The sequence below is a fragment of the Tiliqua scincoides genome, chromosome 3 (genome assembly GCF_035046505.1).
Source record: "Tiliqua scincoides isolate rTilSci1 chromosome 3, rTilSci1.hap2, whole genome shotgun sequence".
Lineage (NCBI taxonomy): Eukaryota > Metazoa > Chordata > Lepidosauria > Squamata > Scincidae > Tiliqua > Tiliqua scincoides.
The window spans coordinates 4,625,994-4,641,899 of NC_089823.1; the positions used below are offsets into that span (position 1 = coordinate 4,625,994).

Here is a 15,906-nt window from a genome sequence, read left to right on the forward strand (position 1 = left end):
CCTGTGGAGCGATGTAATACTGGGGCGTACTATCGTCCTCCAGACCAGAAACCGGAAGGGGACCTTGAAATGAGGAAACAGATCAGGGAGGTGACAAGGAGGGACAGGGTTGTAACCATGGGGGACTTTAATTATCCTCATATTGACTGGGTCAATTTGTGATCTGGTAACAAAAAGGAGACCGGATTTCTTGACGTGCTAAATGACTGTGGCTTAGAGCAGCTAGTCATGGAGCCCACCAGAGGACAGGTGACTCTGGATTTAATATTGTGCGGTACACAGGACGTGGTTAGAGATGTCAATGTTACGGAGCCATTGGGGAACAGTGATCATGCTGTGATCCATTTTGACGTGCACGTCGGGGGAAGAACACTGGGCAAATCTCTCACAAAAACCCTTGACTTCTGATGAGTGGACTTCCCTCAAATGAGGAGGCTGGTTAGAAGGAGGTTGAAAGGGAAGGTAAAAAGAGTCCGATCTCTCCAGAGTGCAAGGAGGCTGCTTAAAACAACAGTAATAGAGGCCCAGCAGAGGTGTATACCACAAAGAAAGAAGGGTTCCACTAAATCCAGGAGGGTGCCCGCATGGCTAACCAGCCAAGTTAGAGACGTTGTAAAGGGCAAGGAAGCATCCTTCCATAAATGGAAGTCTTGCCCTAATGAGGAGAATAAAAAGGAACATAAACTGTGGTAAAAGAAATGTAAGAAGGTGATATGGGAGGCCAAGAGAGACTATGAAGAACGCACGGCCAGCAACATTAAGGGGAATAATAAAAGCTTCTTCAAATATGTTAGAAGCAGGAAACCCGCCAGAGAAGCGGTTGGCCGTCTGGATGGTGAGGGAGGGAAAGGGAGATAAAAGGAGACTTAGAGATGGCAGAGAAATTAAATGAGTTCTTTGCATCTGTCTTCATGGCAGAAGACCTCGGGCAGATACTGCTGCCCGAATGTCCCCTCCTGACCAAGGAATTAAGTCAGATAGAGGTTAAAAGAGAAGATGTTTCAGACCTCATTGATAAATTAAAGATCAATAAGTCACCAGGCCCTGATGGCATCCACCCAAGAGCTATTAAGGAATTGAAGAATGAAGTTGCTGATCTCTTGACTAAGATATGCAACTTGTCCCTCAAAACGGCCATGGTGCCAGAAGATTGGAGGATAGCAAATGTCATGCCTATCTTTAAAAAGGGAAAGAGGGGGGACCCGGGAAACTATAGGCCAATCAGCCTAACATCTATACCGGGTAAGATGGTGGAATGCCTCATCAAAGATAGGATCTCAAAACCATAGATGAACAAGCCTTGCTGAGAGAGAATCAGCATGGCTTCTGTAAGGGTAAGTCTTGCCTCACGAACCTTTTAGAATTCTTTGAAAAGGTCAACAGGCATGTGGATGCAGGAGAACCCGTGGAGATTATGTATCCGGACTTTCAGAAGGCGTTCAACAAAGGCTACTGAAAAAACTCCACAGTCAGGGAATTAGAGGACAGGTCCTCTCCTGGACTGAGACCTGGTTGAAGACTAGGAAACAAAGAGTGGGTGTCAATGGGCAATTTTCACAATGGAGAGAGGTGAAAAGCAGTGTGCCCCAAGGATCTGTCCTGGGACCGGTGCTTTTCAACCTCTTCATAAATGACCTGGAGACAGGGGTGAGCAGTGAGGTGGCAAAGTTTGCAGACGACACCAAACTTTTCCGAGTGGTGAAGACCAGAAGTGATTGTGAGGAGCTCCAGAAGGATCTCTCCAGACTGGCAGAATGGGCAGCAAAATGGCAGATGCATTTCAATGTTAGTAAGTGTAAAGTCATGCACATTGGGGCAAAAAATCAAAACTTTAGATATAGGCTGATGGGTTCTGAGCTGTCTGTGACAGATCAGGAGAGAGATCTTGAGGTGGCGGTGGACAGGTCAATGAAAGTGTCGACCGAATGTGCGGCGGCAGTAAAGAAGGCCAATTCTATGCTATCAGGAACATTAGAAAAGGTATTGAGAATAAAACAGCTAATATTATAATGCCATTGTACAAATCGATGGTAAGGTCATACCCTCACAGTGATGTTATTATCTCTACTATATTATCTCAAGAAGATATGAAGATATGAAGTTGTTTTCTACTGAGTCAAACCATTAGTTTGGCCTGGCCTGGAATCCATAGAAGCGGGGTGGGGGGAGTCTTCTTACTTAATCAGAGAGTGAGTTCCCCCCTTCCATTCTGCATAACAGACAGATGCCCACAGACAATGGCAGTCATCTTGTGCCTTTCAAGGTGGGAGGTATCGCTTTTCAGCACTTCACTTCTCTATAATCTCTCTCACCTGGGGGTTCTGCAGGAAAGTGTCTCTGTGATTAATGCAGCCTCCACAGCGGTTCTTCAAGGGGTCCTCACTTCTCATCCACGACCCCCGCAGGACAGCCTCCTCCCAGGTCTTGTGGATGCTCAGGTAAGACGTGTTTATGAGTCGGCACTTAATGATATCTGTGAAGTATTTGCAGAAGTCTTCAAACGTCATCCTAGGATAGGAAAGATTGAAGGTTGACTCACATGGGCCTTGTGCTCCCTGTTGCCAAGACAGCACAGGAACCACATTTTATAACAGCTATTCTCAACCAGCTTGCCGCGGTACATTGGTATGCCATGAAAGGTCCACAGGTATGCCATGGGAGTTTGGAGTACAGTGCTTGAAAACAGCTGAAAAATTCCAGGGCAACTGTCTGTAGTAAACCACTGGTTCCCAACCTGTGGTTTGTAGACCAAAGGTGGTCTGTGAGACACTTCTGTAAGTGGTCTTACAGACCACTTCTCTGTAAGACCCTCAGAAAAAAACAAGATCACCTTTGATCACTTCCACCATTTCACTGAGTAAGCTTTCCTCCATGGACCAGCAGAAAGGGCTGCTGTGTTGGCTGTGGCAGTGGGCAGTCCATTCTCCATCCTCTCTGGTAGTCTATGGGGCAATGCTTGCTTGGGAGATGCTCCCCCATGGACCATCAGAAAAAGTGGAGAATGGAGCACCTGCAGCCTCAGTTGGCAGCAAAATCTTATCTATAAAAAGTCTAATACATCTCTAATAAATCTTCTCTAATAATTACAAATTTAAATGTATTTTTTTGTGTGCATGAGGTTGCATGTGGTCCAAGACAATTTCAATTTCTATGTCAGTGGTCCATAGGCCACTAAGGTTGGGAACCACTGGTAATAACAAACTACCTGTTCTTCTTCCTCTGCATAGCTGGTGGAGGAAGAAGGGGCAGATAATTCGTTACCGCAGACAGTTGCCCTAGAAACAGAACTGCAGAATCCAAAAGAGTTTCCTGGAAGCCGGAAGTGACATCACAAGACGCAAAGACCTTAGAGAAGACCACAGAGCTCAGCGTGACATGAGGAGGAAAAAGCTGAAAATGGCTGCTTTAGAAATTGCAGTTGGCCTGTTAGGACATTCTGAGATCATCAGCATCAAAAGACTATTTTGGACCTGGGGACAAAGCTGCGTCTATTTTTAAAAGGGACAACAAAAGACCTTCAGTGCATAGTAGTTTACTGGGAATCAGAATTTAGTAAGTTCACCTTGATATTCTTCTCTTGTTTGTTTTCCAAAATGGCGCTGCGCCCTTATTTTCTGACCTAGTTTAAAAGCACTGCAGACCAGCAGCTTCTACACTGACCCAATCTGGGAATCTGCAAAGGACTATTCTGGACAAGTCCACAGCATGGCTCACTGAGGAAACTAACATTTCCATAGCTTACGAGCAGGGTCAGGAGGAAAAAAAACAAAACCAGGCAATTTTCAGTACAAAAAAAATAAATAAAATTTTCTCTCCTGGATTTGATCTCCTGGATCAAAGAGCTTGTTTTCTGCCCAAGAGCCCAGCCAATTCCTAGCTTGTGCCTCCAGCGGTGTAGCTAGAGGGGGTGCAAACCGCCGAATTTAGCAGGGAGCCTCACCACGGTGTGCAAGTGGCCCTCCCCTTTGGAGCTATTCTGGGCTGGGGGAGCAAAGTGGAGGCAGAAGGGGAGCAGAAGGGGTCACGTGCACCACTTGCCTCGGTGAGGCTCCCTGCAAAACTTAGTGCTTCGCCCCCCTCTAACTACATCACTGTGCGCCTCAATTCTTAAAATAATTTTTGCTAGTCCTTGCGGTGAACGGACTCGCATGCCTATAGGGATGGCATTGCATCACTGCACATACATATATTCAAAACGGTTGTGTTTCCATATCCATCCCACTTTTTGAGGCAGAAAAACTGTACAATCCGAGGGGGCAGAGCCTCTCTGCGGAGCACCCAATCCAATGTTCTTTTAGGTGTGTGGTGGAGAACAGGGTCATCCTCTTACACATGAAAAGCAAAGCCCTCTGAGAAAAGGGATCTGTCTCTCCTTACCTACCATCACTCTCCCCACAAGATGGAACTCTTCCCATTCAATCTCCTTCCCCACATGACATTATCTCCTTTTCAATGCTTTCTCCATTACTATTCAATTCCCCCCCAATGAAAATTCACAACAAGGTTAAATCTGGGTTCCTTGTTATGAGATTGGTGAGCAGGATTTGAAACCATGAACATTTTCAGAGAGGAAATGGATGGCCTCCATAAGGAGGGAGGCCGTTTTCCTGGAGATGCACCAAACAGCGCATGAAACACTCACCAAAACTCCCCATCATCTTGAACAGTCATTCCAAGTTTCTCTCTCTCCCCATTGCTGACTTTCTGCCATTCTTCCGACCTGTAAAAATGAACAGACAAAAACAGTCAGTGGTGGCAAACATGCCAAGAAGATGATTGTAGCTAAGCCACGGGGTTCACAACATGCTGTCAGGTGGCCAAATGAGGCTATCATAAAATTTAGGTGAATCAGTAGCCACAGAGAGCAAGATCAGAATCACTGTTCAGTAAAACGAGGAGTTAATAAAATGGTCTTCAGTTGGCACCTAGAACTTCCCAACAAATGTGTCAGGAAGGTGCCCTCTGGGAAGAGCATTCCATGACATTTGTTGGGAAGTTCTAAGTGCCAACTGAAGACCATTTTATTAACCCCTCGTTTTACTGAACAGTGATTCTGATCTTGCTCTCTTTGGCTACTGATTCTATTTAGAGCAGTGTTTCTCAACTTTTGTCCTCTGCTGTATCACTTCATACAGTCCACCTATTCGAAGTACCACTGGAAGTAACTGGCGATGACATCATTGCCAGTTATGTCTGAGTTGGGAGGTCAGTTGCAACATGAGAAACACCAGTAAGAGGCTCAGGGTGGACAGGAGGGCTTTTTCGAGCATGGAAAAGCATGCTTTGGAGTTCTTCCCACTGTGCCAAGCCTCCTATTGCTGTCTGTTGTGTTGCATTCCTGGTCTCGCTGCCAGATGGCAGTTACCACCAGACACCACCTCAGGTACCACTGGTGGAACCTGTACCACTGGTTGAGAAACACTGATTTACAGCAGTCCCAGAATGCTCTCTCCTCATTTTACCACCCCATTCAGAGAGGCTAACATGATGAGGGAGCACTTTGGCAATTTTCAGAAATGGAGGAGAAAAGGGGGCTAATGTTACTCTGACCCTTACTCACGTGTCACTCCAGGGGCCATTCCATTCTCTCTCCCCCCAGGGGTTCCGCAACCTGATCATATCAAGCTTTTCGGACTTGAAGAAGGCCAGCAGGCCATGACCCAGGCGGACTTTCCTGACATCAGTGACTGCGTAGGCGTGTCCCTTGACTAGACCACAGTCTAGGCGAGCTTCCATGTCAGCAGCTGAGGTGGCCTTACGAGGAAACAAATGACGTGTACAGTGGTGTTTACGAGGAGAGGAAATACAAGAGTCTTTAGAAACCCTGGCCCAAGGAAGCCCAGGAAGACTGGCATGAGTCTCCAAGTTGCAGAAAACTAGAAAACTTGGGCCTCCATCAGTGCCTGTTCCCCCCCCCCTCAACTGCCTCACCAGAGAGCCCTTTGGGCACTCAAAGTGGGATTATTTATCTACTTAAATTTCCAGCCCACCTTAACATGTCAAAGCAAAGGCATTTTATTAATCTGACGCTGATCGACCCTCAGTTAAGGCTGCTATAACGCTTTCCTGTATTACAGCTATAGGCACTGTTAACAGCACAATCACTATGCATGTCTACTTAGAAGTAAGTCCCATTCCATTCAATGGGGCTTGATCCCAGGAAAGTGTCTACTGGATTGCAGCTCAACGGCCCAATCCAAACGCGGGCCTGTGCCAGTGGAATGCGCAGTTGGCTGGTGCATGCTGTTGGAAAAGTGCCGTAAAGTGCTCTGCAACAGTGCAAGGCCCAGGTGCCGGGGGAGACAAAAGACAGAATGGGACATTTTGTATACATGCATGCTTTCGGAGTCAATCACAACTCACAGCAGATATTCAGAGATGCCCTCTGCAGTAGTGTAGCTAGAGGGGGGTGCAAAACTCTAAATTTTGCAGGGAGCTTCACCGTGCTGTGCAAGTGACCCCTCCCCTTCAGAGCCAGGCTTATGCCTCTGTTTTGCTCTAGCAGCCTGGAACAACTCCAAAGAGGAGGGGGACAAGCCGCCCACAGGCCGCGTTGAGGGTTCCCACAAAACTTAGTACTTTGCACCCCTTCTAGCTACGCTACTGGCCCTCTGTCTCAGAATAGTTCAGAACTTTGCTACTCAGATCAATCTGACACTTTTTACTGACCTTCAAGCATCAGAACCACTTCCATTTCCTCCTCTATGCATGCACAAACACATACCCCACCTTCGAGACCTGTAGATTCCTTACTTTGATGGAGCAGCTGATGAGTCCTCCTCGGTTATGCACCTTGAGTACCCGCTCAAAGAGGAGATTCCGTTTGGCTTCATCCTCCGCAAAGCCTCCTTCTAACAAGTCAATGGGTTCTGAGACACCACCAGTGAAATCTACCAAGGCATCGGCCGTGTTGCCTCCGTCGAGGGCTTCGTAACACCCTGCAAGTCTACAAACAGAGAAAGAGAAGCTGAATTGACATATTTCTAAGGAAGAGACCAGGCAGACCTGCTCTTTGTCTGATGAACGAGTGCTGTCTTTACAGGACAAAGAGAGCTCATGGTGAAGCCAGTACTGAACCACTCACGTTCATGGATGCAACAGTAAAACGGTGCCCAATAGTGTAAAACTGAAATTATTCTCATGTGAGAAGCACTAAAAATCAACAGGTAGTGGGTGCACACCAGTCTGCAGCAGCAGCAGTGGGCCAATTAAACCAGATGTGTCAAACTTATTTCATATAGTGGGCCAAACACCATTCATGGTGCCTGCTGAGGGCCGGAAGTGACATCATTAAGCAGATAACGGCCAGAAATAAACACTTCCTTCTCACGTGGGAACTCATTAGCTACAAATGACAGAAGAGAAAGTAACCAAATCTTGATCATATTTCCAAGTTATGAGATAGCGCAGCTATCATGATGGTAGAGCCCAATTATCCCACAAACCACCAATGGCGTAGCTAGAGAGGGTGCAAAGCACTAAGTTTTGCAGGAAGCCGCACTGCAGCATGCAAGCTGCCCCTCCCCTTCAGAGCCATTCTGGGTGGTGGGAGCAAAATTGAGGCATTTGCTTCTGTTTTGCTTCCCCCCAATCTGGACTGACTCTGAAGGAGTGGGGCAGGGGCCCTTTGCATGCTGCGAGGAGACTCCCTGCAAAACTTAGTGCTTTGCTCTAGCTATGCCGCTGACTTGCCCTTTCAGCAGCACTTGCCCTTTCAGCAGCTGACTTGCCCTTTCAGCAGCACTGCTTCTGCCTAGGCATCTCTTTGCAGCTCAGCAGCTATTTGCCCCTGAAGTGGTTAGAGCTCAGCTGTCTTTCTTTAAACCAAGATGTCTCAATTGGCACAATGTATACAACATCACAGTATTTTAATTTCCCTCTCTTATCCTTAAAAGCTCAGCCCTACCTAAACTTGTAAATTAAGAAGGGACTTGAGATTTTCCCAACTTGAGGGTACCCGTTTCAGAGAACAATGTGTGATACGCTGTCCATCTGTTGCACGGCTTCCACCATGACCACATGCAGGGCAGCAGCTTTTCAATTAGCATTAATTAGGTAAATGGAATTTTCATTGCTCAGGGCCTGAGATGCCACAGCTTGTAAACCTTCTCTGATGCGAGCAGATGGCAATACTGACAACATATTAAAACCAGAGCCTCAAGAGGAAACAGGGATGTCCCTATTAGCTCAGGGCTGCACACCAACAAGTCCCAGGGGAAAAAACGGGCTGGAGGGGTAACAATTCTTTCTTCTCCCTGGTTGTTGAGGAGGTGCAGGTGGCCAATGCTTTCACTGTGAGTGAGGGAGAAAGAGGCAGTTTCAACAAAGCCTTCCTCATGCCACACTCCCAACTTACACTAAGCTAAAATGATCCATTTGCTGGCAAGACCACTGAACCAGGAAACCAAAGTATCTGGAGCAGGCCACTGTGATTTTTTTACTAGGATAAATGCAATACAATAAATGCCATGGGGAGATCAACCAGGGGTTGCAATGCAATCAATTGATTAACCTACTTGATTAAATCTACTTGATTAACCCCTTCAATTGACTAAGGTCCAAACCAGATCTGACTTTAACTGCATAATTGGCCCTGGTGTGTTGCCTTCTCTCACACCAGGGGGCTGATCTAGATCGGGACCATGGGGGGGGGGGTGTTAAAGCCATTCAGCAGTTCTGATCTGATCCACCTTCCTCCAGTCATGCTATTTACAGGAAAAAAAGCAAGCACAGCAGAGTTGGTGCAATGTCTAGTTTGGTCCTGTAAAAGTGCCCCAAATTAACTGGGCAGCAAATTTTTATATATCTTGTGACTGCAGTTTTATGGATTTTATTCTGCTGACTGTTGTCAGCCACTTTGGGCATTCACCACATGAAGGGGCATTTAATGCATATAAATGCATTAAACAAAAGTCTGACTTAACAGACACAGGTGCATATAATTGTAAAAAATATCAATGGCAAAAAGCCTCATAGAGGAGGGAATGCCTCATTGAAGGTAATGATTGCTTTGAAGATGCACACCACTTAAAAACAAAGCAAGCATGCTTTTCATGTCAGAAAAGATTGAGCTTTTGATTTATATGCACACTTAATTGAGTAACTAATTGATTACTCAACAAACATGTCTGATTAAGTAAGATTTCTTTAATCAGGAGACAGCCCTGCTATGGCAGGAGGTCTGGTCTAGCGGGTAGAACCTCCATTAGCCCGAAGATAACATCAGAAGGTCACCAGTTCAAGGACACTGGCAGCTCCCTGAACGGCTGAGAATGGCGAGACCTTGAAGTGGCTGCAAGCTGAGCTGAGTGATTCCACCTGCTCTTGGTGTGAGCAAGAGGCGTCTTGGCTGCCCTCCATGTGAGAGATGGAGCTGCTTGTCAGCCTGCGTGGGAGAACTGGAGGCCAGCAGTGAGACCAAACCAGGAAGATCCACCTGAAATGTTGCTTGTTCTTGAAAGAGAGAACCTCCATGATTGTAAAAATCCCCTTGAAGGATTTAGAAACGCCTGCCTATGTAAACCGCCTTGAATAAAGTCAGAGGAGTAATCCGATGACCAGAAAGGCGGTATATAAATACCTAGTTATTATTATTATGATCCACACTACAGCTTTAAGGGTTCTAATGGTCCTTCCCTCTCCTCAAGGGATCCCGGAAACTGTAGTTCAGGGAAGAGGGAGCAATGGGAAGCCCACTGCTCTTTGTCTTGCTGCTTTTAAACTTATCGGCCTGCTCACTTGGCATAGGCTTTTTCCACAAGCGCACACCACAGCTCATTCTTGGAGTTGGAGTGGCAGTAGATGAGCTGGTTGTGAAGGGTCGGCAGGCGGTCGTCAATCACCACATCCACCCAATCCCCAAAACGCCAGAACTGGAAATGGAAAATCCCAGCGTAGTTCTCTGGCTTCTCAGCGGACCATTCTTGCTCCTTCCAGTCTGGGATGACCTGCATGGATGGAAAGAGCAGAGCTGCATTAGACAAAAAAGGATGCCGACTTTGATTTGTAATGGAAATCTGGGAGCAGGTATTCCCAAGTGTTATTTCTTTGTTGTTTCTTAAATGGATATGATTCCTTGACTAAAGAACTGAGATGGGAAATCCATTAGAAGGGCAGAAGGAGAGTATACTGGCAGGCTGCTGCTTCTTAATACATCAGTTTGGCGGAAGGCTCAATTTTAGGACAATGTCATACATATTTAAATCACTTGTGAGCTTTGCTCTTGCTGTTTGCAGTGGCGTAGCTAGAGGGGTGCAAAGCACTAAGTTTTGCAGGCGCCTGAACGTGCCATGCAAGCGGACCCTCCCCTTCAGAGCCAGGCCTACATTTTGCTCCCCCTGCCCAGAATGGCTCCAAAGGGGAGGGGCCACTTGCATGGCACGTTCAGGCGCCTGCAAAACTTAGTGCTTTGCACCCTTTCTACCTATGCCACTGGCTGTTTGTGAATATATGTCTGTATTTGAATATATGTATGTATGTGAATATGTATGTATGTGTATTTGTGAATAAATGTATGTATTGTGAATATATGTATGTATGCCTCCTTCCCTACAATCCTGCCCGTGCTCTTAGATCATCTGTGGGGGCCCTTTTGACTGTGCCACTAAGAGATGTGAGAGGGGCGGCGGCCAGGAAGAGGGCCTTCTCGGTGGTGGCCCCGAACTGTGGAATACCCTCCCCTTAGAACTGAGAACTGCTCCCTTGTTGCTAACGTTTCGGCGTGGACTGAAGACCTTTTTATTTCAAAAAGCTTTTAATTGTTGACAGGCTGGCTGGCGTTCTTGCTTTTATATGAAAATCCACAGGGTTTGTTTGTTTTTAGATTTTTTAATTATTATAAATTGTTGTTAATGATTGTTTTTAGTGTTGTATTTTTTTAAAGTGTTGTAAGCCGCCTTGTGTGCCTGTTGGGCAAAAAGGTGGGGTATAAATTAATAACAATAACAACAATAACAATAACAATAATAATATTTTTATTGTGCTCCTTTTCTTCTCACCAGCATTCTGCTATGTAGGTTCTCCTGAGAGGCAGTGATAAGCCTCAGAACTGAACTACATGGGCTGAACTACATAGTACTCCTTTTGGCCACCTGCAGTGGTGGCACTGCAGCACATAAGAGATCAGGTCAGCAACTTCATCAGCTCGCAAGCTGCCTGTTGGCACTGAAAGAGGGTCCCTGGTCCCAGCTTAAGACCTGCAGCACATGATCTTCTCTCTGTTTTGTCTCTCTCTTTTAATTCCCTTCTCCCCAAAATAAAATGGCAGCAGTACTGCTTATGTAACTATGAGCAGGAGGTCTGGTCTAGAGGGTAGAGCCTCCGTTTGCCTGAAGATAACATCCACAGGTTGCCAGTTCGAGGCCACTGGCACCGTGAATGGTGAGACCTTGAAGCAGCTGACAAGCTGAGCCGAGTTATTCCACCTGCTCTTTGGTGTGAGCGAAGAAGTGTCTTGGCTGCCCTCCATGTGAGAGATAAAGGAGTTGCCTGTCAGCTTGTGTGGGAGGAAATTGGAGGCCAGAATGTGATACCAGATCAAAAAGATCCTTCTGAAATGTTGTGGTTCTTGAAAGATAGAACCTTTCTTGGATTATAAAAATCCCTATGGGAATTTAGAACAGCCTGCCCATGTAAACCGCCTTGAATAAAGGAATCCGCCTTGAGGAGGAATCTGACGACCAAGAAAGGAGGTATATAAATACATGTATTATTATTATTATTATTATTATTATTATTATTATTATTATTATTATTATTATTATTATTACTATTATTAGTACTATTATTACTATTATTACTATTATTACTATTATTGGCATCCTTCAGTCTCGGAAGACCATGGTGTCACGCTCTGAATGGTGGTTCTGGAACAGAGTGTCCTCTCCAGTGCGCGATGCCTGGGTAAAGTAGGTATGGAGGATAGGCTGTTACCCATGCAGCAAATCCCCCCCTCCACGTCGCTGAAATGGTCCAATGGAAAGGCAGAGGCCAATACGGTTGGTTCCAGCAGCATCGCAGGAGTTGCCAGAACGTGACTGTGTTCAGCCATGAACTGCCTCAGGGACTCCGGCTCCGGATTTTGCCTCGAGGTTGACTCCTGAAGCCTTTTCCTTAACTGGATGTAGCCACAAGGCAGTGGAGGTTTGGGATCAGAGTTTTCCTTCTCTCAGATGAGCTGCCTTCCCAGGCTGACGAGTCCCATCTACCCAGTGGCTGTTTAGTCGCCTCTTACGACAAGTACAGCCAAACTGAGGGCCTATTCTTATCTTCAGCCCTCAGGGGAATATTATTATTATTAATCCTTAATTCAGGGCACAAACCACCCCTAGAGAGACCAATATGTTAACCAGTGCAGGGCACATGCTCTCATTTGCTTTCCATGTGCAGGAAGAATCTGATATGTGGCATTTCCAGCCAAGTGATCCCTGGAGTGCATTCCTCTATGTGATTCTGCTGCACAGCTTTTAATGAGGCCCAGAAATTATGTGAATCAATACAGACAAGGATAATAGAAACCTCTTGAGAGGTTCTTTCTCCCTTTACCCCACCATCAAAAGAACTCTAGCTGTCCATTTTGCCTAGATGCCTGTAAAAGGGAATTGGACAGATTTCTGGAAGAAAAGTCCATCACAGGTTACAAGCCGTGATGGGTATGTGCAATCTCCTGGTTTTAGAAGTAGGCGACCTCAGAAGACCAAGGGAGCAGCACCAGGATGCAGGTACCTTGTTATCTTGTGTGATCCCTGAGGCATCTGGTGGGTCACTGTGAGATACAGGAAGCTGGACTAGATGGGCCTTTGGGCTAATCCAGAGGGGCTCTTCCTATATTCCTATGTAGCCTCCCTCTGGGAAAAAGAAAACTACTGTAGAGCACTGGTCATGATCTTAGTCAGAGCCCCTGGTCTTAATCATGCTCTGGTTAATACAGGACTCATCAATCTCATCAACCACGTTTTCCATCTGCCACGTTTTCCAGACTCACAAAGAGAGTCTGGTCCAACAAGAAGCTGACGGAACATACCAAGATCCAGGTCTACAGAGCTTGTGTCTTGAGTACACTTCTGTACTGCAGTGAGTCATGGACTTTTCGCTCAGGAGAGGAAACTGAACGCTTTCCACATGCGCTGCCTCCGGCGCATTCTCGGCATCACCTGGCAGGACAAAATTCCTAACAACACAGTCCTGGAACGTGCTGGAATCCCTAGCATGTATGCACTGCTGAAACAGAGACACCTGCGTTGGCTTGGTCATGTCATGAGAATGGGCGATGGGCGGATCAGGATCTCCTCTATGGAGAACTCGTGCAAGGAAAGCGCCCTACAGGTAGACCACAGCTGCGATACAAGGACATCTGCAAGAGGGGTCTGAAGGCCTTAGGAGTGGACCTTAACAGGTGGGAAACCCTGGCCTCTGAGCGGCCCGCTTGGAGGCAGGCTGTGCAGCATGGCCTTTCCCAGTTTGAAGAGACACTTGGCCAACAGTCTGAGGCAAAGAGGCAAAGAAGGAAGGCCCATAGCCAGGGAGACAGACCAGGGACAGACTGCACTTGCTCCCGGTGTGGAAGGGATTGTCACTCCCAAATTGGCCTTTTCAGTCACACTAGACGCTGTGCCAGAACCACCTTTCAGAGCGCGATACCAGAGTCTTTCGAGACTGAAGGTTGCCAATACCAATCTCATCATGGCTGCCTTAGTTTCTGAGCAGTCTGGATAAAACACAGAGGCTTTGCCTTTCCTCCCACAGGCTGCCATTCTTGAAATGTTTCAGCAGAACAGAACTATGCCCCAAAATGCATTCCTATACCTGTCGACTTAGAAGCAAGTCCGAGCATATCAGTGGGACTTACCCCCTGGACTGTAGCTTAAAGCAGCAAATGGCCAGCAAACTACAAAGCTGAAAGCAAACCTGAAACAGACTGGTTCAAATTAGAGTGGCTGCTCAGAGCACCCAGAGGTGCACATGGAGTCCTACTCTTGGGTCATTCGCAGCAGTTCAGTAGACAGAATTTGGCAGGCAAAGTCCACAGCCCTAACCCACTTTCCAGCACCAAGCTAAGGGCCATGTAGCTCCGAGGGAAGGGAACAAACATTGCCTTATCTTGAGGAGGCCTCCATGACTGCCCCCCAAGTACCGGATGCAGCACATGCCCCACTGGCACAGCTATTCCAGTGCTGGAAAGTTGGTTAGGATTGCACCCAAAGTGTTTTGTTTCCTGGCATGAAGAGCTGGGAAAAGCCGCTTTTTCCACCATTCTGTGGTCCGGTTTCAGAAACTTCTTTGAGGCATTTCTCTATGATGGCAAATATTTTATCTTTGCTTTGGGAGACAAACGCAATAAGCACGTCCTGCGCTGCAAGCATCACACCCTTTTATGGCAAGAGCAGCAAGCACCAGTAAAACATTCTAACCCACAAATAAAAGCAGTTCCTTGGGCGGTGGGAGGGGAGGGGGGTGTCACAACAGATCCCTTGTGAGGCTGGTTTAGCCCCAGATCTGCAAGCCCGATCCTACAGCACTCATCTTTTGCTTTCCCAGTGTTGGAGTGTGGCTTCTTCTTTAGAGGAAAGCTTTGCACCTCTCCCTTTAGGTTAATTAGGTTAACCCCTGCTAATTGGGTAAGAGGCACTTTTTCAAGTGGGTGCTCCTTTTTTTTAGCAGGGGGAGAGTAACTGGCCCACCTCACCCCAGCACTGTCTGTTCTAGTGGCTGTCTGCTGGTGTTGCATCTTTTTAGATTGTGAGCCCTTTTGGGACAGGGAGCCATTTAGTTATTTGATTTTTCTCTGTAAACCGCTTTGTGAACATTTAGTTGAAAAGCGGTATATAAATACTGTTGTTGTTGTTGTTGTTGTTGTTGTTGTTGTTAAGGAGCTGCCAGCACCTCAATCAGGTTTTTACATTTTCTTTGTCAAAAATATCAGTGCTGTTGGTTCACTTCTCTGCCAGGGCAGCGACCTGCAGATGGCGCCCAAGAGCACCGGTTTGGGGCTGTTTGGCAATTAGATCAGTGTTTCTCAGTGTTTGTCCTCTGCTTTTTTGAGCATGCAGAAAAGCATGCTTCGGAGCTCTGCCTGCCCGACTGAGCTTCCTACCCCTGTTTGTTGCAATGTGCTCCTGGTCTTGCTGCCAGGCAGCAGGGGTCCCATGAGTACCACCAGACACCCCCTCAAATACCACTGGTGCTACCCGTACCACTGGTTGAGAAACAGGGGACTAGATACATTTCTCATCCAGGTTATAAAACACCTATAATACACAACAGTATTGGTATTACAAATATTTATGCACAGGTGGAGCTTGTTTACCCACAGATTTTATATCTGCGGATCTGACTCAATGCAAGTCCCCCAGATCCACGTTAAGATGACCTGGCCCCACCTGCAGCCTCCGAAGCTGGGCTCCAGTCACCTCTGGAAGGGTTTCTGAAGCCTGCAGAGGCCATGCGTGTCCACCTGTGGCCTCTGTGGGTTTCCGAATGGCCAAAAAGGCACAAAAAAAAACTCTACTTCCAGTTTCTGGAGGGAAACCTGGTGACATTTTTAATGCCTTATACAGCATTAAAAACGTCGTTTCTGGTTTCCCTCTGGAAACCGGAAGCAGCATTTTTTGGCCATTCTGAAGCCCGCAGAAGCCACGGGCAGAAATGCACGGCCCCTGTGGGCTTCAGAAAGCCGTCTGGAGGCAACCAGAACACGTATCTGGTCGCCTTCAGAGGCTTTAAAGGGGCTGAAACCACAGATTTTGGTATCCATGCTTCTCTATAGTTGTGGGGGGTCTGAGAATGGATCCCACGCAGATACCGAGGCCCCACCTGTAATGCTTTTCCATAGAAAAGAGCTCAAAGTTGTTACACTTTGCTTACACTTCCTCAACTTGCACTGAGAGAGATGCAAAGCAGGAATGGAGA

The 15,906-nt window shown here is 46.8% G+C and overlaps 1 protein-coding gene across 3 annotated transcripts in view; it reads right to left on the bottom strand.

Moving 5' to 3' along the window:
* CAPN5 (calpain 5) overlaps positions 1–15,906 on the bottom strand; it is a 91,086-nt gene that overhangs the window by 9,725 nt on the left and 65,455 nt on the right. For all 3 annotated transcript variants that reach the window (XM_066621716.1, XM_066621717.1, XM_066621718.1), the window contains 5 exons: positions 9,739–9,947; positions 6,754–6,946; positions 5,561–5,754; positions 4,643–4,720; positions 2,313–2,508 (listed from right to left, as the gene is read on the bottom strand). In XM_066621716.1, coding sequence (XP_066477813.1) covers positions 2,313–2,508; positions 4,643–4,720; positions 5,561–5,754; positions 6,754–6,946; positions 9,739–9,947 — 870 coding nt within the window. The remainder of the gene's footprint in view (positions 1–2,312; positions 2,509–4,642; positions 4,721–5,560; positions 5,755–6,753; positions 6,947–9,738; positions 9,948–15,906) is intronic.